The 23869-nt window shown below is 37.4% G+C and overlaps 1 protein-coding gene and 1 pseudogene across 6 annotated transcripts in view; both read right to left on the reverse strand.

The window, feature by feature from the left end:
* Positions 1-23869, reverse strand: part of POGZ (pogo transposable element derived with ZNF domain) — a 53475-nt gene that overhangs the window by 16773 nt on the left and 12833 nt on the right. For 3 of the 6 annotated variants that reach the window (XM_045545078.1, XM_045545082.1, XM_045545079.1), the window contains 8 exons: positions 21421-21545; positions 19444-19602; positions 6955-7130; positions 5878-5986; positions 4094-4384; positions 3794-4012; positions 1430-1536; positions 79-416 (listed from right to left, as the gene is read on the reverse strand). In XM_045545078.1, coding sequence (XP_045401034.1) covers positions 79-416; positions 1430-1536; positions 3794-4012; positions 4094-4384; positions 5878-5986; positions 6955-7130; positions 19444-19602; positions 21421-21544 — 1523 coding nt within the window. In that variant the 5' untranslated portion in view covers position 21545. The remainder of the gene's footprint in view (positions 1-78; positions 417-1429; positions 1537-3793; positions 4013-4093; positions 4385-5877; positions 5987-6954; positions 7131-19443; positions 19603-21420; positions 21546-23869) is intronic. The other 3 variants (XM_045545081.1, XM_045545084.1, XM_045545083.1) reach the window with 3 other exon arrangements.
* Positions 8726-10060, reverse strand: LOC123633977 (annotated as a pseudogene).

A 23869-nucleotide genomic window follows, 5' to 3' on the forward strand; every position in this document is an offset into this window, starting at 1 on the left:
AAGAGAAAGACTTAAATATGTAGAAAAATTTAAGTCTTCCCTTGTCCAAGGTAATCTCCAAAGCTCTTCAACACTTACCGAATATTGTTTTTTAGCCTTTTGGTACAATGTGGGCATCGGAAAGATGTAGCGACCTTAGGGAAGTTTGTGAGCTGGGCTACTTTGCCACCATCCCGTCCATAGTAGAAGTCATCTACTAGCATAATGAGCTTGGTCTGAACAGCATCACCCACATTCTCATTTGGCTCTGGTACTTTGGTTGGTGGTGACAGAGCAGGAATAGGTGTAGAAGAGGGTGGAGAAGCAACAGGAACTGTTTTTTCAGGGGATGCGGGCTTTGCTGCTGAAGGGACACTGGGTTCTGAATCCAGGGACTTTCCTTTCTTCTGGTATTCAACCATTTCTGGGCAACAGTACTATAAAGGAAGACATCTGATCATTCTGGTTATCTTGGAGGCTAGAATGTGCTTAACTTCACTCAATTCCTTGGTAAGTCTGGTTCTAGGTATTTTCATCTAGCTTTCACCCTTCAGTTTTCCAGTGTTTCTAGGTTTCGGTTTTTCTAGCATATATCCACAGCCATATGCCACCCCAAGAACCATATCTTGTACTTTTTCCTTCTGCCTATCTTAGATTCCTTCACCACTCACTAGTATAATTTGGCTCTGCGCTCCCCTGGCAAAAAGAAGTTCCAACATTTGCATCTGGGCTGATACCAAAAAATGAAAAGGCTAATAAATGGGGACCAGATGATACCTCCTGATTCATCCAATGACACAATTAACACAAAATGAAGCCAGGCGCGGTGGCTCACACCTGTAATCCTAGCACTCTGGGAGGCCGAGAAGGGTGGATCGTTTAAGCTCGGGAGTTCGAGAGCAGCCTGAGCAAGAGCGAGACCCCACTCGCTCTAGAAAGAAATTATCTGGAAAACTAAAAATATACAGAAAAAATTAACCGGGCATGGTGGCACATGCCTGTAGTCCCAGCTACTCAGGAGCCTGAGGCAGAAGGATTGCTTGAGCCCAGGAGTTTGAGGTTGCTGTGAGCTAGGCTGATACCATGGCACTCTAGCCTGGGCAACGCAGTGAGATTCTGTCTTAAAAAAAAAAAAAAGAAAAAAGAAAAGAAAATGAACTGAGACCAATGTGATTTAAGTTCTTATTATCTACAGACCTGTCCTCCTGTGTGGTTTCAAAATCTATCATGCTAAGGAAGTCAGGTCATGTATGTTCTATTTGAGGGTCTTTAAATATATCCTATCACATTCCTAAGAACACAGCTCTTCTAAAACAGATCGAGAGAGAAAGCGACCCTTTAAAAAGCTTCCAAGTCATTTTGGAGCCCGTTTCACGAGCTTCCAATTATTAATGGAGGTATATACAGTAGCCACTTAAGCTGGATCTCTATCAGAGGTGATATCACTTACACACATGTGACCTCTCAGAGCTTCAGTAACACGAAATTGAGCATTACATCGTGGACATATTTTTCGTCCACCGTCTTGGAGGTCAAACACTGGGATGGAAGAGGTCACTGGAAGAAGCAAGAAGAACTTATAAGATTAATACAATGATACTGGAAAAAAATTACTAACCTTTTATGATAAGGTCAAATGTTCCCTGAGAGATATATCAAAGGGTAAGCAAGCATGAGTGATCACTATGTTTGAGGCACACTCCTTTCACCGTTTTTCTAATTCTAGGCCAAGAGTCAACAAACTACACCTGGTAGACCAAATCCAGCCCAGCTGCCAGTTTCTATTTGGCCCATAAGCTAAGAATAATTTTTACAAGATTAAAAAAAAAATTGTGGTAAAATATACATAAAAAAATTTATCATCTTAACCATTTTTACACTTCACAAGTGTGAAAGTTACATGTGAAGTTAAGTACATTCATAATTTTGTGCAAGCAATCTCCAGAACTCTTCATCTTGCAGAACTGAAACTCTATACCCATTAAAAACCAACTCTCCATTTCTCCCTCGCCCCCCGCCCCCCCGCCCCCCCCCCCTCGGCTCTGGCAACCACTATTTTACTTTCTGTCTCTATGAATTTGACTACTCTAGGTAGGTACCTCATATAAGTGGAATCATACATTATTTGTCCTTTTGTGACTAGTTTATTTCACTTAACATAACGTCCTCAAGGTTCAACCATGTTGTAGCATGTGTCAAAATTTCCTTCCTTTTAAAGCATTAACAATATAGCACTGTATGTGCACACCACATTTTGTTTATTCACTCATTAGTCTACAGACACTTGGGTTGTTTTCACCTTTCTGCTACTGTGAATTCTGCTGCTATGAACATGAGTGTACAAAAATCTGTTCTAATCCCTGCTTTCAATTCTTTTGGGTATATACCCAGAAGAGGAATTCCTGGAGCATAGAATAATTCTACTTTTGAACTTTTTGAGAATCACTGCAATGTTTTCCAAAGTGGCTGCATCATTTTACATTCCTACTAACAGTGCTTAAGGGTTCCACTTTCCCACATCCTCACCAATATTTTTTTTTTCTGGTTTTTTGACAGTAACCATCATAATGGGTGTGAGATGCTATCTTACTATGGCTTTGATTTGTATTTCCCTAATGATTAATTAGGGATGCTGAGCATTTTCTCATGAGCTTATTGGCCATTTAATAATTTTCTTTGGAAAAATATCTACTGAAGTCCTTTGCCCATTTTTAATTGGGTTGCTTGGGTTTTTTTGTTGTTGAGTTGTAGGAGTTCTTTACATATTCTGGATACTACTTCTTATCAGATATATTCTTTGCAAATATGTTCTCCCATTCTGTGGGTTGCCTTTTCACTGGGTTGACAGTGTCCTTTATTGGACATATAATTCAATTTACCTGTTTTTATCTTTTCTTGTCTGTGCTTTTGGTATCATATCCAAGAAACAGAAATCACTGTCAAATCCAAACCATGAAGCTTCCCCCCCTATGTTTTCTTTTAAGAGTTTCATAGTTTTAGTTCATGTTTAGGTCTCTGATCCATTTTGAGTTAATTTTTCTATTTGGTATAAAGGGTCCAACTTCATTTTCTTCAATGTGGATATACAGTTTTCCCAACACTATTTGTTAAAGGTGATTATGTTTTTAAATGGTTGAAATAAAAGTAAAAGAATTAAATTTTCAACACATAAAAATTATCTGAAGTTCAAATTTCAGAGTCCATAAATTATTTTAGTGGCACACAGCCATGCTCATTCATTTATGTATTATCTATGGCTGCTTTCACACCACAATGGCACACTGGAGTAGCTGCAACAGAGACTATAATTGTACATAATGCCTAGAATAAAGCAGGTTTCCGTAGTGTAGTGATTATCACGTTCGCCTAACCTAATGCCTAGAATATTTACTACCGGGGCTCTTTACAGAAAAACTTTACCAACCTCTGCAATACACCATTAAAAACCCTCATGGCTCATATCCTTCTCTACCTGTAGGCCTCTCTTGCCATATGCCAACTTTAAAACTTTGTTCAGAAATCCACCTCTCCCATGAAGTTATCTTTGATTATCCTAGCCATCTCCAATCAATCAATCCATGTCACTAATCCCCAAAGCACAATTACACACAGAATTCCTTATAGCTGACTCAGTTACACTTTTCACAAGTGGCTATCCTACTTACTTCACTAAAGTTTCTGGGAGAACAGATTATAGCAACCATATTCTACTTCATTTCCTTATTTCAGAGTACAGAGTTCTGATTCAACAAACACTTAATTTAATAATGTTTTTGAATGACTGGCTGCTCAGGGTCTCCTCAGGTTATTATACCTTTCATTGAAGACTCAGGTCCACCGGTTCTTTGAGAGCCATGGGCAGAGCTGTTGTTGGATACCACCACTGGCCCAGGACTCTGGCCCAGGGAAGGGATGGTGTTAAGGGTATTCACCAGTTTGGCCACTTCATTGCTATTTTCACCTGTAACACCAGGTCGCTTCACAGTGACAAAGCTGGCAATGCTCACTGCAGGTGGAGAGGGAAAAGAGGGAGCTATGGTGACCAAGTGACAATCATCTGTTTTCCACCCACCACCCCCGACTAGCTCTGCCATCTCCTCTTCCCAAGCCTTACCTAGCTTAGGATTCGTGGTCTGGTTTGACTGGCCTGGTGGCTGAACAGCTAGTTGTCCCAGTGAGGTTGGCTGTGTCGCAGTGGGGGTGGTGGAAGTGCTGGGAGTGGACTTGGTCTGCTGGGACTGGGACTGTGGGACGGTGCTTCGAATGGTGAGAGTGGCTGGGATGACAGTGGTGAAGGTGTTCGTGGTGGGCCTCACAGGCATTGTGGAGCCTGGCCTCACTGGGGTCATCTGAGAGAACACTTGTGGGACTCCAACTGTTGGCTTAACAAACTGGGTACCTGGGGCTGTAAAAGAGAGACAAAGTACCAAATCTTAGTCAGTGACCTCACCTATGATACATTCTCCCTGCCTTTACTGGAAATACTAGAATAGGAAAACATTATTTCCCCAAACTGAGGGGTGTTCATCAGAAATTACCAAGAGTAGTAAAGATTCTAAAGTCTAAGAAAGCAGTAGGTATCCAAACTGACAAAAGAAATTAGCCTAGGTAACCCAAAAACATTAAACTGAAGATTTCCATCAACTTTTCCCAAAATACCTTATCACACTGCCTTTTTTAGTCTAAGAATATCATCAGTATTTTGACCTTGGTACCAGAAGAGAAAGAGTGGGAGGTAGTATGGGTGTATATAGGCCAAATGGCAGCATTGGTCCTGAAAAAAGGAATCCTTCTTTCCTCAGAATACTAAAGGAGTTTTCCATTCTTTTATATAAATTCAAGCAGAAGACAGATTATACCATTCTACTAGGATGTCTCAAAAGAAAATGTCCCCTGACTCAACTGTAGACAATTCCACTGAGAAATATTTAAGAAATACCAGAACATGATAGGGTAAGGTGATCAGACTGAGGACCCAAAAAACCCCTGTGGGCTCTGAGTACAAATAACCAAAAACTAGCTGGGCATGGTGGCTCATGCCTGTAACCCAGCTACTCGGGAGGCCCAGGGGCCGAGGCAAGGAGGATCACTTGAGGCCAGGAGTTTGATACAAGCCTAGGAAACATAGTGAGACAACTGACATATACTAAATGAAGAAATAAGGGAAAATTACAAGATTTTAAAAAATTATCCCTCTCGGAATATTTAAAAAATACCATCTAATAATTTGGAACTAATCAATGGGCACAGAGAGAAGTAAAAGTCACTGGAAATCAAAAAAGGCGGGGCAGGGAAGGGGTAAAAACCTACCTAACAGGTACAATGAACACTATTCAGGTGATGGGAGCACTAATAGCCCTGACTTAAGCATTATTATTAAAAGCTATCCACGTAACAAAACATTTGCATCCCCTTAATATTTTGAAATTAAAAAAATACTATCTAGTCATTGGTAGTATATATTTACAAAGGGTATGTCATTTGTTTAATTTATACCTAAAATCTGTACTATAAAACTAAAGTAAAATAAAGTTTACAATCCCATCATGGAAGTGAGATATATATAAGGAGCATGGAATTTAGAAGTTTGCATTAATAACATTCCTTCAGGATAACAACTTAATAGCTGACTAAAATATCAGTTACAGAAAAATGACTATAAACCCTGTTTCACTATCTCATGAAGGGTGGTGAAAGGCTAAACACAAAAATAAATAAAACTACCACCCTGGCCAAAGATTAGAAACAGTTTATTAAAAATTGGGCATATGTCATTAAGATTTTATATTTTAAAATTTTCTTTAAGTACACTTTTTAAGTGACCTAGAGTATTTTGAAGCAATAAAAACAAATCTTCTGGATGCCAGTTTATCCAAACGGACAGACATTTTTCCTTACCTGGGACTAATGTAATTGGTCTAACTGTTTGGCCTTGCTGTACGTTCAGCACAATCCCAACTTGATTCATTGCATTTTGTACAGGCCGTACATTCCTTACAGGAAATCCCTGAATTAAAAAGCAAAATAATCTTTACCATGGAGACCAACTAACATTAGCAGAGATTAAGTATGACTTACATCCAAAAAATTTCCCATACTCTTATGTAATGGTTCTCTCTCTAGAGCTACAGCTTTTAAATGACTGAGATGGGAAAATTTAGGAAATTTTAGCAAACTTTTGAGTGTCAAAGTATCAAAACTAGAGAAAAAGCTTTGGTACATATAAGCAAAAATGAAAAACTACTTCCTGACTTGAGAGAGCCTCAGTTTAAAAAAAAACCTCATCCACACACTGGCCCCCTAAACTGCTAAAAGCACAGAAGGGAAAAAATAAAAATATAGACAGAAACTAACAGTATTCATCGGAGTAATTCAAGATACAAACAATCCTAAGAAATTGTTTGCAAAGCCTACTTCAAAGGCCATAAATCTCTGGCAAATTTATCAGAGAAGAGTTTGTAACTCAGGAGGCCACAGGTAAAGAGAAATAAAATTTGCCTTTAGAATCTACATTCAGAATTAGGCTTTCAAGTTCTATTTGCCACATTATATATCAAATACATCATCTTTCTTATCTTCCAAAGGTCTCCATGTACTTCACCAATTTCAATAGAGCTCCTAAAGTCAACTAACTCACCCCATATGAAGAAAAGCAGCCCAAGCAAAGGAAAAATAGCTGTGAAAGCCAAGTGTTAAGGCTTCCTAATCCAAGCTTTCCTGCTAATTTCTGCTGGACCTTAATCAAATCATTTAATAAACCTCTAAGGGGTATGAAGAGGAAATTAACCAGCCAAGACACTATTTTGGGCTTTCTACAGTCTGCATCAAATTACAAACAGCAAATGAGAAAGCCAGGTCAAAAGGCAAGACTTAGAACCATTCCTAATGATGCTAAAGACCCTACCTAAATCAGAACCTCCAGAGGTTCACATAATTCTCTCCTCTACCAATCCTAGAATTCAGAGTCCTACTCACCTGCGTAGTGATAAATATTGGTTGTGAGGCCACAGGGGAACTAGTCACATGATTGGCATTCTGCATGACCTGGACAGGCCTCAATACCGGTTGAGTAACCATTGTGCCCAGACCTGCACCTGGATTCTGGGTCAGGATAAGCGGCTGCCCACCTTGCTGGACCAAAGGATTGCCAGCTAAAGGGTAAAGGGAAGGAAAAAAAAATGTTAGAAACAATGTTAAACCCACATTTTATAAGAAACATTATAGGGGCTGGGAGTCGTGGCTCACGCCTGTAATCCTAGCACTTTGGGAGGCCGAGGTGGGAGGATCACTCGAGGTCAGGAGTTCGAGACCAGCCTGAGCAAGAGTGAGACCCCCATCTCTACTAAAAAAATAGAAAGAAATTAGCTGGACAACTAAAAATATTTATATAAAATTTAGCCGGACATGGTGGTGTCTGTAGTCCCAGCTACTTGGGAGACTGAGGCAGTAGGATGGCTTGAGCCCAGGAGTTTGGGGTTGCTGTGAACTAGGCTGACGCCACAGCACTCTAGCCTGGGCAACAGAGTGAGACTCCGTTTCAAAAAAAAAAAAAAAAAGGAACACTACAGTCTAAGAAATGGTGTCCCAGATATCAAAATATCCAAGACTGCCACTTACCTCAGGTTTAATGTCATCAAAAATGTAAGCTTCACCCAAATCCATAACTAACAGAAAAATAGGTAGGTAGGGGAGGTTCACTTACAGTTCACCCATATATCTTACCTAAGGATAAGAGACACATTAAGACTTCTATGATGGCCATCACCTTGACTCTGATGATTTAAGTGGCCACACGTAATCTCCTCACACCAAATCAGCAAAAACAAGAGAATCTGTAAGTCTTTTTCCATGTTTAAACTAGATAAAACTTATTTTGTCAGAATGTAATTTGTTGTTAGCTAATCTCTCTTAATTTTTTTAAAAAAGGACTATTAATTCAGCAAGTACATCTAAAGAGTGGTATCTCTTCCTAGTGAGTCAAATCTGAGAAATGCAATAGATTCTCTAAACAACCATTGCCTTTTATAGGTATGGGAACACAGAGACTAAGAGGCTACCTACCTTCTTTCTCTTTATGTCATCAGGGTTCATAAATAGAAGACTTGGTCAAAAACTAACCCACACCAAGGGAAAATGATATGACTTCAAAAGATGATCCATTCATGAACAAATATTAATAAACTGTGCTAATTATTGAAATATCTTCATTTCTTTTCATTTTTAAGAAAAATAATTTTATAAATATTTTTAAAGTCCTCTATTTCATTATGTTTGGTTAAAAAAATCATTAATACTGTTTACTGGTTTACAAAGAATACTCAAAACCAGATAGAAAATTTTAGAGAGCTAATATACCTAAGCTAGATCCAAACAAAATATTGCCTAAACTTTTTTTTTTGTCCTCGGTGTCCTGGTTTTATTGTTTTGCAACAGAACGCCCAACATAGAACATAACTGCAATATTCAGCTGTGCAAAAGAGGAGCTAGTGCTTAAGTACAAATGGGAGACATGATTTTTTTGTTTTAAATAAATACTTAAACACAACTCCTACAATCATCTGGACTCTAGGTCTGAGTAGCAGAACTGCCTATCTCATGGGCCCACAATATTATGATTTCCCTCCCCCCAATAATCAATATATGGAATCAGCTACCAATGGTCAAATGAGATCACAGTGAGCCCCTTTTCTAGAGCCTTCCCCAGCCTTCTACAGACATGATCTGGCCAGGACAGATGACTGGAATTTCTTGAAGGTCAATGGTCCTGAACAGTTAAATATTCTACATGATTCCTTTGGTTCCCATTTCTCCCACTGGGGAGACAGATGCACTTAGATGACTCTCTTCAGCTCATGGTACAGGGCTAGCACAAAGGCTCCTCCCATGCCTCTGAGGATGTTGGACCACATGCCCTTGAAGAAGGCTTTGCCCTCTTTGTCTCTGAAGATCTTCCTCCGATTAGCGAGGGTGCCTGTGTATACAATGTCAGCTTCTTTGTGCCCAGACTGCATCATCACCCACTGCTGCATGGTGTTGAGGGGTAGGGCTTCATGTCAGCAACAACGGTCATGGTCTGGGCTACCATGTAGCTCACCATGATGTGGGTGTTCTTGGGGTCAGAGAGCATGCCTTTGGCTGTGTCATACACATGGAAGTAGGCCTCCCAGTAGATGATGATGCCTACACTGAAACACTGAAGCACTGATACAGGCCCCAGATCCTGTCAGACTCAGTGATCTTCACCAGACAGTGTCCCAGGCCTTTGAAGTCCGTATCTGACTTCTTAACGTTGGCGGTCAGGGAGGTTCTGGCGAAATCCACTGGGTAGATGAAGCAGAATGAGGTGATCCTGGCCAGCCCTCTGCAGGCCAGGTTGCCCCCAAAATACCTCCAGAACTGTGTGTGCTTGTCCATCCTCCCCACAAGGAAAACCGGCTTGTACTTATCCTTGAAGGTGAAGTTGATGGCTTGTGTGAGGAAGTAGCGGATGACATTGGCTGGGTTGCCCCTCCAGGAAGACAGCATGCCCTGCTCTTTGGGCCTGTAGACAATGCAGCCCATGATGCCTCTGTACTGCTTGTTGGCCATGATCTCCTTGGGCCGTGTTGCACCTACTGCAGCAACTTGACCTGCTCAATGGGGCCCACGGCCATCTTAGAGATAGTGGTGGCGATGCCTCCAGTCAGGAAGTCTTTGGTGAAGGAGATAGCCTGTTCTGTTATGGTGGTGGGGTGGGCAGTGGAACAGGCAGAGAGCCACAGAGTGGGCACCACTGGCTCAGCCCAGCCACCACTGGGTCCAAAAGGCTGCCTCAACTTTCTACCCCAAACCATCAGAATGGGATGGGTCCCTCTGAAATGTATGTTCCACTTGACAGATGGAGTCACTGCAGTTAGGCTATGAAGCTAGACCACAAAAGAATGGGTACATAGGTGGCTATTAATGGGCCAACAGTGGCTTGCCCTATACTCTCCCAGAAATTGAAAGCTCCTCAGTAGACTAGACCCTCAGTTACTGAGCCAGCAGACTAGTGATTGTAGAGGTTGACAAATAAACAGAAAGTTCCAACAAGTTGTCTATGATAATTATACTGGCAATTTATTGACCATATATATTTTAAAATTTTATGTTTTATTATGGAGAAATTCAAATACATACAAAAATAAAATACTATAATGAACCTCCAATGTACCCATCAACCAGCTTCAACCATAATTTATGGCCAATATTATTTCATCTATACCTCTCACCCACTTATAGTTCCTATATTATTTTGAAACAAGTTCTGGATCGTAACATCTGTGAACTTTTCAGTATGTATCTCTATATGATAAAGACTTTAATAAAAGAGAAAGAATCAGACCACCATTATCACTCCTAAAGTTTATAATAATTTTTCAATATCAAATCCCTAGCCGGAATTCAAATTTACAATTGTCTGTATTTTTTTAAGAGTTTGCTTGAATCCAGTTACAAAAGGGCTACAAAGTGCAACCGATGAACATACTTCTAAGTCTCTTTTAATCCATAGGTTCCCAACCATCTGTTGAATTTATGGTTGAAAAATATTGACTAAGCAAAAATGTATATTTTCTAGTCAAAATTTTAACTGCTAAGACAAAAGAAAATCAACTACCTCTTATTTGCCTTAAGCCTAAAAATTCTCAAGATAAACACTGGCTCAACATCCCAATTAAATACCGGAAGGGCAAGATGCAGGGTTTTTTTTACATTTATATGAATGAAATCAACCAGCACTAGAAAGTTTCTAAAGATAGGCCAGATTCTCATGAAACCTGTATATACTCTACTCTTACAAAGAACGTTAACAGCATTTTCTGCAAATATTTTCCCTTATATCAGGGTCATAAAGCTTTGCTCAAAGAAATCCTGACAATTCAAATGTCTTTCTTACAAGGTTCTATATTTCCACAGGATGAAAGAGGCAATCAGAATTCTGGAGCTTGCCAGATACAGTGGCACACCCCTGTGGTCCCAGCTACTCAGGAGGCCAAGGTGGAAGGATTGCTTGAGCCCAGAGTTCAAGACCAGCCTGGGCAACATAGCGAGACTCCACCTCAACAACAACAAACACATCTACCTGGTCAACAACGAATTCCATGAGCTTCCTTCTATACTTCAAGCCCTGCAATGGTAAGTGAACACATTATAAAAAAAATTTAAAGGATCATCCAACCAATTCCCTGCCTCTAAGTTTGCTCTCAAATAAACTAGGCACCACAGCTATAAACTAATAAAATAAGGGAAGGAGATTCAGCAACTTCTCTCACAATATATTGTTTGTTTTAGAAATCTGAAGATCTTGATTTTTTTCCTTCATTCTTTTAAGTTTACTTATATACCCTTGAAGCCCAGAGAAAGGGGGCTAAATAGGAATTGAAAATCATAATTATGCAGTAAGAAATGTATCATATTAAATTCATATCATCCACAGCTCAGAAGTAAGCAATAGTTTTTTCTTTCACTTCAAAACATTTCTTTCCTATTGCAAACATATGATCAGTCAAAATTATAGGAATAATTTCTAAATGCTGAGTAGTAGATCCTAAAGATCAAAAATAGTAAAAATGCTTCAAAGTTTTATTCCTGACACTTTAAAAACAAACCACAGGCCGGGTGTGGTGGCTCATGCCTGTAATCCTAGCACTCTGGGAGGCCGAGGCAGGAGGATCACTCGAGGTCAGGAGTTTGAGACCAGCCTGAGCAAAAGCGAGACTCCCGTCTCTACTAAAAATAGAAAGAAATTATCTGGACAGCTAAAAATATATACAGAAAAAAATTAGCCGGGCATGGTGGCACATGCCTGTAGTCCCAGCTACTTGGGAGGCTGAGGCAGGAGGATCACTTGAGCCCATGAGTTTGAGGTTGCTGTGAGCTAGGCTAACGCCATGGCACTCTAGCCTGGGCAACAGAGCGAGACTCTGTCTCAAAAAAAACATATATATAAAAACAAACCACAAAAAATACCCAAACCCAGCTTTATTAAGATATAACTCACATATCACCCATTTAAAATGTGCAAGTCAGTGGTTTTATAGTATATTCACAAGGTTGTACAACCACCACCATTCTTTAATTCCAGAACATTTTCATCACCCCAAAAAGAAACCCCATATCCATTAGCAGTTACTCCCCATTCTTTTCTCTGCTCAATTCCTGGTAACTAGTAATCTAATTTCTGTCTCTTCAGATTTACCTATTCAAGACATTTCATATAATCAGAAACATACGATGTGACCTTCTGTGTCTGACTTCTTTCTCTTAGCATTATGTTTTCAAGGTTATAGCACATATCAGAATTTTATTCCTTTTATGGCCAAATAATATTCCATTGGTATGACTATACACATTATGTTTATCCATTCATCAGGTGACGGGCACTTAGGTTGTTTCTACTTTTTTTCTTTTGAGACAGGGTCTTGCTCTGTCTCCCAGGCTGGAGTGCAGTGGCATGATCATAGCTCACTACAACCTCAAACTCCTGGGCTCAAGTGATCCTCTTGCCTCAGCCTCCTGAGTAGGTAGGACTACAAGCACATACCACTACACTCAGCTAATTTTTAAATTTTTTGTAGAGACAGAGTCCCACTATATTGCCCAAGCTGGTGTTTCTAATTTTTAGCTATAATGAAACAATGCTGCTATGAACATTTGTGCACAAGCTTTTGTGTGAACATATGTTTTCCATTCTCTTGGGTATGTAGCTAGGAGTAGAACTGCTGGGTCATATGGTAACTCTATGTTTAACTTTCTGAGAAACTGCCATACCATTTTACATTCTCACCAGCAGTTTATGACAGTTCCAGTTTCTTTGCATTCTTGACAATGCAAATTATTGCCCATAATAATAGGATGGCTTTTTTTATTACAGCCATCCTAGTGGGTGTGAAGTGGTATTTCACAGTGTTTTTGATTTGCATTTCCTTAATCACTAATGATTCTGACCATCTTTTGATGTGCTTACTGGCCATTTGTGTATCTTCTCTGGAGAAATGTCTACTATGCTCTTTACCCATTTTTAACTGGGTTATTTGTCCTTTTATTGTTAGATTGTAGTAGTTCTTTATATATTTTAGATACATCTCCCTTATCAGATATGTAATTTATAAAACTTTTCTCACTCTATGGGTTATGTTTTCACTTTCTTGATTGTATCCCTTTAAAGCACAAAAGGACACAATCTACTGATCTGTTTTTTTATTTGGTTGCTTATGCTTTTGGTGTCATATCTAAGAAACCATTGATTAATCCAAGGTGATGAAGATTTATACTTATATTTTTCTTCTAAAAATTCAATAGTTTTAGCTTTTACATTTAGGTCTTTGATCTACTTAATTTTTTATTTATGGTATGAGGTAGGGGTGGTACTTCATTCTTTTCCATGTGGAAAAAGTATCCAGTTGTCCCAGTATCATTTGTTCAAAAAAACTATTCTTTCCCCATTAAATTGTCTTGGCACCCTTGTTGAAAATCAACTGATTATAAAAGAGGTTTATTTCTGGACTCTCAATTGTATTCCACTGTTCTATCCATAAACCAATAAATACCACACTCAATTACTATAACTTTGTAGTTAGTCTGAAATCATAAATTGTGAGCCCTCCCCAACTTTATTCTTCTTTTTCAAGATTTTTTGTTATTCCTGACACTTTCCTATATGCATTGTTTTTCATATATTTTCTTGTTCCTCAAAGTAAATAAATGTTTGAAATTTAATCTGTCTAACCAGCACAGAACTGTATGAAATACAACAGAATTGGGCATCATGGTGCCCTGAAATGTACTTTCCTATATGCTCAATTTAATGACTAGGAAAAGATTATTATTACTATTTTTTAACCAACCCTAACATCCTCCATGGAAAAACAGTATTTTGGAATTAAGGACAAAATTGTGCCCCTACTTCACTCCATTGCTTCTTTTTAAAAACATACCTTTATAACATTTTATTCACATAAAATATTACACAAATTTAAGTTGTAAACCACAATGACAGAACAAGTACCCTTGGGTCCACCACCCAGCTTAAGATTGGATCATTTTAAATACTACCTATGTGCTCCTATACTCTTCCCAATCCCTGACCTTCCTCCCAGAGACAACCACTTTCCTGAATTTATGATTATCACTTTTTCTTTTTCTTTTTTTATAAACTGGGTCTTGCTCTGTAGTCCAGGCTGGAGTGCAGTGGCATGATCATAGTTCACTGCAACCTCCAATTCCTGAGCTCAAGTGATCTTCCTATCTCAGCCTCCCAAGTAGCTAGAACTGTAAGCATGTGCCACTACGTCTGGCTAATTTTTAAAATTTTTACTTTGCAGAGATAGGGTCCCGCTATGTTATCCAGGCTAGTTTTGAGCTCTTGGCTTCAAGCAATCCTCCTGTCTCAGCCTCCCAAAGTGCTGGGATTACAGGCATTAGCTACTGCACCTGGCCCCTTTTGCTTTTTTAAAAACTAGTTTTACTATACATTTTCCATAAACAACATATTTAAGTTGTATTTGTTTTTGAATTTTATTAAAATGATACAATATATGCATAAAATACAGTCATTTTATTCAATATTATGTCTAACAATATGGTGCATATAGTTGTAATTTATTCATTTTCACCTAATACTCCATTTTATGCATTCATTATAATTTAGTTATCCACTCTCCTGTCAATGGTCATTTGAGTTGTTTCTGGGTTTTTTCCTATTCCAAATACATGGCTATGAACATTCTTGCACATATCTCTTTGTGTACATGCCCAAAAATTTCTTGGGTGTACCAGAGGAACTGCTAGGTTGCAGCATATGTACATTTACCTTTGCAAAATAATACAAAATCATTTTCCAAAGTGGTTAACACTTTATTTCCATCAACAATATCTATATCCCTCTCCAATAACTGGAATTGTCAGATTTCTTAATTTTTGTCAAAATGGTGTAAAATGGTATCTTATTGTAGTATTAATCTGCATTTACCTGATTACTAATGAACTTGCACATTTTTTCATGTAGATTACTGGCCATTCTTGTTTCCTGTTCCGTGAAATTCCTGTTCATGCCTTTTGCCTGTTTTTCTCTTGAGTTGCTCTTTACTACAGGTTCTTTATACTGGATACTAATTCTTATAAAGTAATTAATACACGCCGCAAACACCTTCCAGTTTGGAGCTTGTTTTCTCAGGTTTTTTTTTTTAATCATTTCTTTAGTGTAGTTCTATTTATCAATCTTAGGCTTTATGGTTCTTTTGTTTGTTTGTTTAAGAAATCTTTCTCCCTTTTGAGATGATAAAAGTCTTCTCATATTTTCTTCTGCAAGTTTTGCTTTTCTCACTTAAGTACTTATTTCATTTGAAATTGACTTTTGTGCATATGTGAAGTAGGAAACCATTTTTTTTCATCATGAATGCCATTTATAGCCTTGTCCCTCCTTCCCCAATGACCTGCTTTGCCACCTTTGTCATATATCAAGTTTCCATGTGTGCATGGGGTTCCTACTTTGTCTACTCCTATGTCATTTCACACTGTCTTACTGAATTTTCATAAGTCTGATGTCTGAGTCAGAAGTTGTCTACGGGGCCGGGCGCTGTGGCTCACACCTGTAATCCTAGCACTCTGGGAGGCCGAGGCAGGAGGATTGCTTGAGCTCGGGAGTTCAAGACCAGCCTGAGCAAAAGCGAGACCCCATCTCTACTAAAAATGTATTTTTAGCTGGACAACTAAAAATATATAGAAAAAATTAGCCGGGTATGGTGGCGCATGCCTGTAAAGTCCCAGCTACTTGAAGGCTGAGGCAGAAGGATTGCTTGAGCCCCAGGAGTTTGAGGTTGCTATGAGTTAGGCTGACGCCACGGCACTCTAGCCCGGGCAATAAAGCAAGACTCTGTCTCAAAAAAAAAACAAAACAAAAAACAGTTGTCTACGTAACTCACCACTGTATAGCAATGCCTAGCTCCTAGCATAGAGCAGACACCTAAAGATGTTTGCTGTCTGAATGAATATTCCTAATAAGATTCTAAGCTTTTTGAAGGCAAGAACTATTGAATACTTATTATCTTGTCACAAAGTCTAATATATAAACATATAGTATGGATGCAAGGTATGTTATGACTTGAAAAGAGAATCCTTTACCTTTCCCTCCACAGATCTGGAGGTTGCACAATTAGTATTTTAATAATTTCCACCGAAATTTCAAACCCTGATCTACTGCTCCTCACATTTACTTATGTATGACACATACAAAATAAGTAGAGTAGTCAAGAAAAAAGGTTACCTATCAACACGACCTGAGTTCAACATGAGATGGGTGGAGTTAAAAAGCTTCACAGAGAAAGTGGTTTTAAAATGTTCCTGTTCTGCTAAACGAAAGAAGCCAGGCACAGAAAGTAAAAAACTTCATGATCCCAATTATATGTGGAATCTAAAAAAGCTGAACTCATAGAAGCAGAGAGTAAAATGGTAACTGCCAAGGGCTGGGGGTAGAAGAGCAATGTGGAGTCAAAAAGTATAAAGTTTTAGTTAGACAGAATAAGCTCTGGAAATATACTGTACAGCATGGTGACTACAGTTAATAATAAGTATTATCTATTTGAAAATTGCTAAGAGAGTAGGTCTCAAATGTTCTCACCAAAAAAATGGTAAGTATGTGAGGTGACATAAGTTAATCTAATCATTTCACAATGGGTACATGTATTAAAACCACGTTGCATACACTATAAATATATAAAATTTTTATTTGTCAATTATACTTTAATAAAGCTAGGGTGGGGAATAAATACGATCTTCCTTGTGATCAAGAGTCAAGGAAATGCTTTTTATGGAGAGAGGGCAAGGAAAATAATTGAAATGGGAAATTTGTAAAAATCAAAACAATGTACAAAAAAAGTACAGCCTTTTAAAATATAATATAATTACTGGAGGAGGTAGATATCAGTAACCAGAAGCCATATTGGTTTTAAAACTGGCTTAAAAGGAAGGTAAGGAGTAGCAGAAAAAAAAAAATTTTTTTTTTAACTTCAATCTAAAGAAACTAGTATGCTAAGTGAAACAATACTGAACTGCTTAAAAGTTATTCTCCTTTGCTATGTTATTAATGTAATAAGTGGACAATATACCAATACAACTAAACTGAAGGCTTAAAGGGAAACTGGATTGTAAGAAAGAGTATTTCTTATTCACTCTATTCTGAAATCTCCTCCTTACAGTTAGGCTAGCATTTCAAGAGTATCTGATGAAAACATTACAGAACTGTATGTATTATACAAAAAAAAAAAAAAGCAAGACAAATTGGACCACTTAATTTATGCTTATTTATACGTAAAATTTTTTGGAATATACAAAAGACTGGTCCTACTTTTTTCTTTTTATCATGAACATGGATTATGGGTTAATATTTTAATTTAAATACTAGAGGCTTCTGAAATAAAATCAATTTATACTTTTTAGAAAAAATTAGTACACTGGCCCTAGGCAGGCTCAGGAATCAAGAGTTCATTCGAGGAGTCAAGGAGACTAGGTCATCTCAGCGTGTCACGAGATGCTCAGACATCTCAGTACGGGCGTTGGAAAGCTGGGATCAAAGAAAAGTTTAGATAAACTTCTTGCTAACAGAACTTTCACAGTTTAAGAGAAACACGGGAAAGCAGTAAAGACAATGGAAATATCACAAGCTTTGAAGTCCAGCTAATTCAGATCCAGTTTAAGTCACTTACGAACTATTAAGTTATTAATAACTTAAGCAAATTATTCAGACTCTCTAGGCATCAGTTTCCACATCTGTAAAATGAGAGAATTCTCTATATAACTGGTTACTCATCTTTATATATACAAGGGTACCATTTTTTAAAAAAAGAAGTCTAAGGATTTCCCATATGATGATAATCATACTTTCAGTACCCTAAAATTTAAAACCTATGGAAATTATAAAGATTTAAAAGTTTAGTAATATCTAAAGTTGGCAACAACATGGGGAAAAAAGTTATTATTGGGCACTTATTTAGAGCAACGTATTAGGGCAACTTGACAACATCTATTAAATTATAAATGCTGACCAAGTAATCTTACTTCTAAGACTTTATATTGCAGATATGTTTACAAAGTGGGCAGACATATGCTTGAAAATGTTCACCAGAATGCTGTTTGCAATCACAAAAAATTGGGACCCTAATAAATGTCCAATGGGGGAATGCATACATAAATGGTTATATCCAAAAATAAAAAACCATACACTCTTCTAATGAAAACACAAACTGATGGAATATTTCTAGATGGCAAATTCAAGAATAATATTGAACAAAATCCTTAAAAACTATGATGACCCTTGATCCCACAATTTGGCTTCTAGAAATGTATTCTCAGAATTAAAGATATTAGAAAAGATACAGAGACAGAGATACTCACTGAAGCTCTTTAAAACAGTAATATACCCTTTTGCAACCTATTGTTAATAAGTTAATCAAATAATGGAAAGTACAGTCATCAAAAATGTTATACATAACTATTCATTAAAATGAGAAGACATTCACTACATTATTAAGGGAAAAAAGCAAGCAAAGAGTAACGTAGAGTCTGCATGATTCTATTTTTGTAAAAAGCAAATCATTACATATAGCATATAAAAATATGAGGTACATATATGTATATAAGATAAAAGTTATAAATAGTTATCTCTAGGTGGTGGGATTACAGTTTAAAATGTTTTTCTTCCTTTTTTTTTTGCCTTCTAGTTTTTCTACAATGCACATATTATTCTTATAGTCATAAAGCTATTTTTAAAGGAAAATAATTAAAAAAGAAAGTCCCTTGCAACAACACAACGATTCTATGAAAGTGCCCATTTTAGTCATGAATCTTGACACATAACTTGCCAATAACTCATCTTCAGTGTATAGAAACAGTCATCAGAAAAGAAATAGAAACCAATACTATGTAGCCTCTCCAGTCAGTAAGTACACTAAAAACGCTACTCTTTCACGTGGACAACAACGCTATCCTATCTTCCATTCCCATACCCAGGAAGCAATAACCAAATGAATCTGCCAGAGAAAATACAGAACAAAGCTGCCCTGGGAAAATTCTTACCAAACTAATGGGGCTCTTCTAATGAAAAAAACAAAACCACCAAACCAAACCAAAAAAAAAAAAAAAAAAAAAAAAAAAAAAAAGCCCCAAAGCTCTTTAATAATTAGGAATTTTGGGTTTATGTTCTCTCTCCTAGAAATTATCAGTATCAAGAATCTGCTGCCCTGACTTGAAACACCACCATCAATTCAGCACCAACTTAGAAGGAACAGCACCACCTACAGAATCACTTCCATATCAAGAGAATTTCTAAATTCATTCTCCAACTAGTAGAACCACATCAGTACCTAACTAAACAAGTATGGCTGTCCCTAATACCTTTTTTATTCTCTCATCCCTCTAGCCCAGGAAGAATTTCCCAATAATCCCACTTACCATTGTTGTTGGCAATTAGTGTGACAAGAGTCTTCTTTGTACTGTCGCTGTTCTGTGCCCCGCTGCTACTAACGGTGGTGGATGTAGAGAGGTGCCCAGCAACAGAAGCATGGGCAGCGATGGGCACTGGAGCCGAGACTGGCTGCTGGCTCACAGAAACTGTGGGGAAGGGGAGGCACAGTCACTTGGAGACAGGGACAGATGACACTAAAAGGATACTGCTCTAACCTTCCCTTTCCATCTTGTCATGGCTCTCTACAGTCAAAAAAGTTTCCTGTTTCGTTCATAAATCCAACTGTTCATCCGTTTTCTCCTCCTACTTATCCTTTAGTCCACCATTTAGACACAATCCCTTCTTTGTCTCAAGTTTCCTAGTTAATTAAATTTCATCACTGAGGCCACGGAAGCAGGATTTTAATGTTTTGCTTATATAGCACTAGCAAAACCTCTAGGACTCAAAGGTTTATTTTCACCACTACTGGTATTCATAACCATGCATATTAAAGCCATTCATCACAAGACCGTGAACTGTGTTCTGTTTCAGCCTAAACCAATGCTATCTTCAGGTCTCAAGGCAGGGAACATAAAAATAAAGAGCAACTGGTACAATTTAGGGGAGAAAAAGAGCTACCACTCACTTTCTGAATTCAGGGCAATCTAGAATTTGACCCTGCAATATCACCTTTATGAAAGAAAAGCTAACAAGCCTAAATTTGTAAACTGTCCATGAAGGCAGACACAAAGCAATTTCTACTCAGCTCACAGAGGAAATCAAGTTCAAGTAAGACCAAAAAAAAACAACAAGACTATCGGAACCTGTTTTTGACTGGGTACATAAATGAACACTGACACACACCACCACTTTGAATTCTTGTACGTCATTTGGTAAGAGGACTGCTAGATACTTGAGAAACACTGGTTAATCCAACTTCTTGATGTTTTTAATGAATTAAGTATATTATTTATAGCACTATGGATGAGGAAACTGAGGTTTTCATAGGCTAGAGCGTGGAAAAGAAGGACACACCAGCCACAATGACGTATCCCTGGATTCTTAAAGGCCTTTTCCATTTCACACTTTTTTTAATTTTAATGAACATTTTTATGTTATGTATAACAGAACACTATAAATACAATGGAAACAAAGTTTTGTCAACTTAATAAAATTTTCAACACTAAGTGGGGAGGTGATAATTTGATATCTATATTATAGTATTTATTTTGAAAAATATTCCCAGCTTGAGGGTGAAACAATTAATTTTGCATTCCAAACTCTAGAATCATGATTTTCCTGTGAGCGTAACACAGAGCTACAGCACAAAAACAAAACATTTTAATTAATTTCCTTTATTTGTCATTAAATCAATAAAATCTTTGCCTGCTACAGGTCTCCTTTACTAATATATATTTAATTCTCCTCTATTGGAACCATATTGCTAATGCCATATTATATACACTCAAAACCAAAACAAGACAAATACTCTATAAAATCTAAAAGTGAACATTAAGTTCTAACAATTATATTTAACTTAAGGCCAGACACCAAAAATAAATAAATAAATAAATAAATAAATAAATAAATAAATAAATAAATAAATAAATTTTTTTTGCTGTTCCTGACTTAAATGATGGCTACAGGGATAAACATGGAAGAAAGCCTTGCCAAATTAATCACTGTAAATTGTAAATGATGACTGATGAAAATAAACTAATAGACTGGAGGCTTTTTATCTTTTAAAGGAAACCATAGAGCAGTCCCCGCCTGCCAAAAAAATACATTTTCCTAGTTTTGCACAGGATAATCACAGCAGAATACATGGGGACAGTCCCATAGCTATCACCAATTGCTTGAAGAGGTTTTGTTACAATAAAAATTTGGATAATGTAATAGCAGTGTTGCTGGAACATTACTTTCTTAACCAAAACATCATTCAATTTAATTTAAGAACAACCTAAGATCAGAACAGCTTTTGTTACCTGTAGTAGTTTTATCCACTGAATTATAATCTTCAACTACAGAGTCCTCAATGACATCACTGATTTTCTGCCATGGCTCCAACTCCTCCTCCTCACACTCCATAAACAAGTCGGTGTCCGCCATGCTGTAAGAAAAGAGTTTAAATAAGATACTGACCTAAGAATAAGAGAAATAATGAAGAGAAGTATATTAAAGGGTATAAACATACAGTTAGATAGAAAGAATAAATTCAATGTTTGATAGCAGAGTAAGGTGACTATAGTTAAACAGATATGTACTGTACTCAGGAGACAGATACCGTTAAGTACCCTGAATTGGTCACTACACATTATACACATGTAACAAAATTTCACATGTACCCCATAAATTTGTACAAAAAAAGGAGAAGCAATTTATACAAACTATGAAATCAAACCCTTGACTCCACTGGTTACCTACCTTCCCTTGTGCTCCTACCATTTCCCCTAGCCATCCCCATTTCTAAGGATTTAGATTACAACTTTTATTCTAGAGTATTAGAATCCATTTCACAGCAAATTAATAATTAGGATTATGAAAGTTTACCGTATAATATCCAGGGCTGAGATTAGGATGAAGCGAGTAAGGTTAGCCATGCAAATGCAGGGTTGGATCTAGTCTTTATTTTGTTCATTATGAGTTGTTTGAATTAATATTGACCTTTTAAAAATGATGCATTAAAATACTACTTATCGTGATTACTGAGACTTTTTGTACTCCTTTAAATTTTGCATATAAGATGAGAACCTCACTCATCACACTCTAGTCCCAGTACTACTTACTACCTTGTACTTCTAGGGTAGGCAATTCTAGAAGCTATGCCACCATGATTTTGGAGTCAACCTTTAATCTGAAAACGAACAGTTTTGTCTGTTGTCTAAGTTACATGACTCTTCAAAAAATAAAGTCTACATCTTTGCATTGCAAGCAAACAGAGCTATTGCTATTCTGTCCTCCAATATTAGTTGACTAAGGGTCAGTTTCTTTGTTTTGGAATGGGAGTAGCATTACTACTCAATGTTCAAATAAAACTTTTCTTGTAAAGGCTCTCAGCACCCTTAGTGTCTCAGTAATTTTTCTACCACATCCATAAGCCAAAAATAAAACCAACCAATCTAACCATTCTGTTTATTAGGTCCGTACAACTTGATAGCAATTAATAGTAGTTTGGAAGATGCCCAAAAGATGGCGATGTTTCCCTTGAAAATTTAAAACATCCTGCAATGCCCCAAGTGAGTTAGCTACAGCCAGGGGCAGTTTGGGAACCACAAAAGTGCTTAATTTGATTCTAACTGGTGTCTAATCTTCTATTTTAATTATTTGTCTTTCTAAACCAAAACCACAAAGGGGTAAAAGAAGAAAAAGATCTAAGGGATCAACTTAAATTGTCTTATTTTCATGATTAATTCATATATACAGAAGACAATGCTAGCCAGAAAAAAATTTTTTTTTTTTTTTTTTTTGAGACAGAGTCTCACTCTGTTGCCGGGGCTAGAGTGAGTGTCGTGGCGTCAGCCTAGCTCACAGCAACCTCAAACTCCTGGGCTTAAGCAATCCTCCTGCCTCAGCCTTCCGAGTAGCTGGGACTACAGGCATGTGCCACCATGCCCAGCTAATTTTTTCTATATATATTTTTAGTTGGCCAGATAATTTCTTTCTATTTTTAGTAGAGATGGGGTCTCGATCTTGCTTGCTCAGGCTGGTCTCAAACTCCTGAGCTCAAACAATCGGCCCGCCTCGGCCTCCCAGAGTGCTAGGATTACAGGCGTGAGCTACCGCGCCTGGAGTAATTTATTATTCTTTACTGTGTAACTTTCTTAGAACTTAGAATCAACAGACAACTAATGCATAAATATCAAACACCCAGAATGATGAATATAAACTGTAGATGATAACCTCTGCAGACGTTTTCAAGAATCGTCCTTCAGTCCTGACCAGTTACAAACAAACTCTCCACACATAGCGGAGCAATCTGTAGACAACTTTCTTTGGGAACAAGTAGAGCTATCTGAATGCAAATTGTGGTTCTCCATGCCATGCCTATGGTTATTTTAACAGTATATTCAAAAGGCTGACCTTTTATCTCAAGTACTTATAACATCTTAAGAGACTGAGTTCTTTGTTTTACTTTGTGAAATGAGTTTTAATAAGAATACTGAAAATTTCTTCCATCTGAACAAAGTCAAATTACATTATTCCTCCCATAAAAAAGGTATTCTAAGAAATGGAAATAACTGAAAAGGGTAGGTTTGAAAAGTTGGCAAAGAAAGATGTTTATGTCCTAACTACTTTTTAATCAAGTGGGAAAAGTAACTCTTTTCCTCGGGTATAAGTACTGCAAGGCATCCAATGTAAATTAAAAGATTCAAAATGAAAAGAAAATCCAACTCATCAGGAAATATTTTTCATGTTTTTTTTACAGCATAGAAG

Source organism: Lemur catta, chromosome 3, assembly GCF_020740605.2.
Source record: "Lemur catta isolate mLemCat1 chromosome 3, mLemCat1.pri, whole genome shotgun sequence".
In the NCBI taxonomy this organism is placed as follows: domain Eukaryota; kingdom Metazoa; phylum Chordata; class Mammalia; order Primates; family Lemuridae; genus Lemur; species Lemur catta.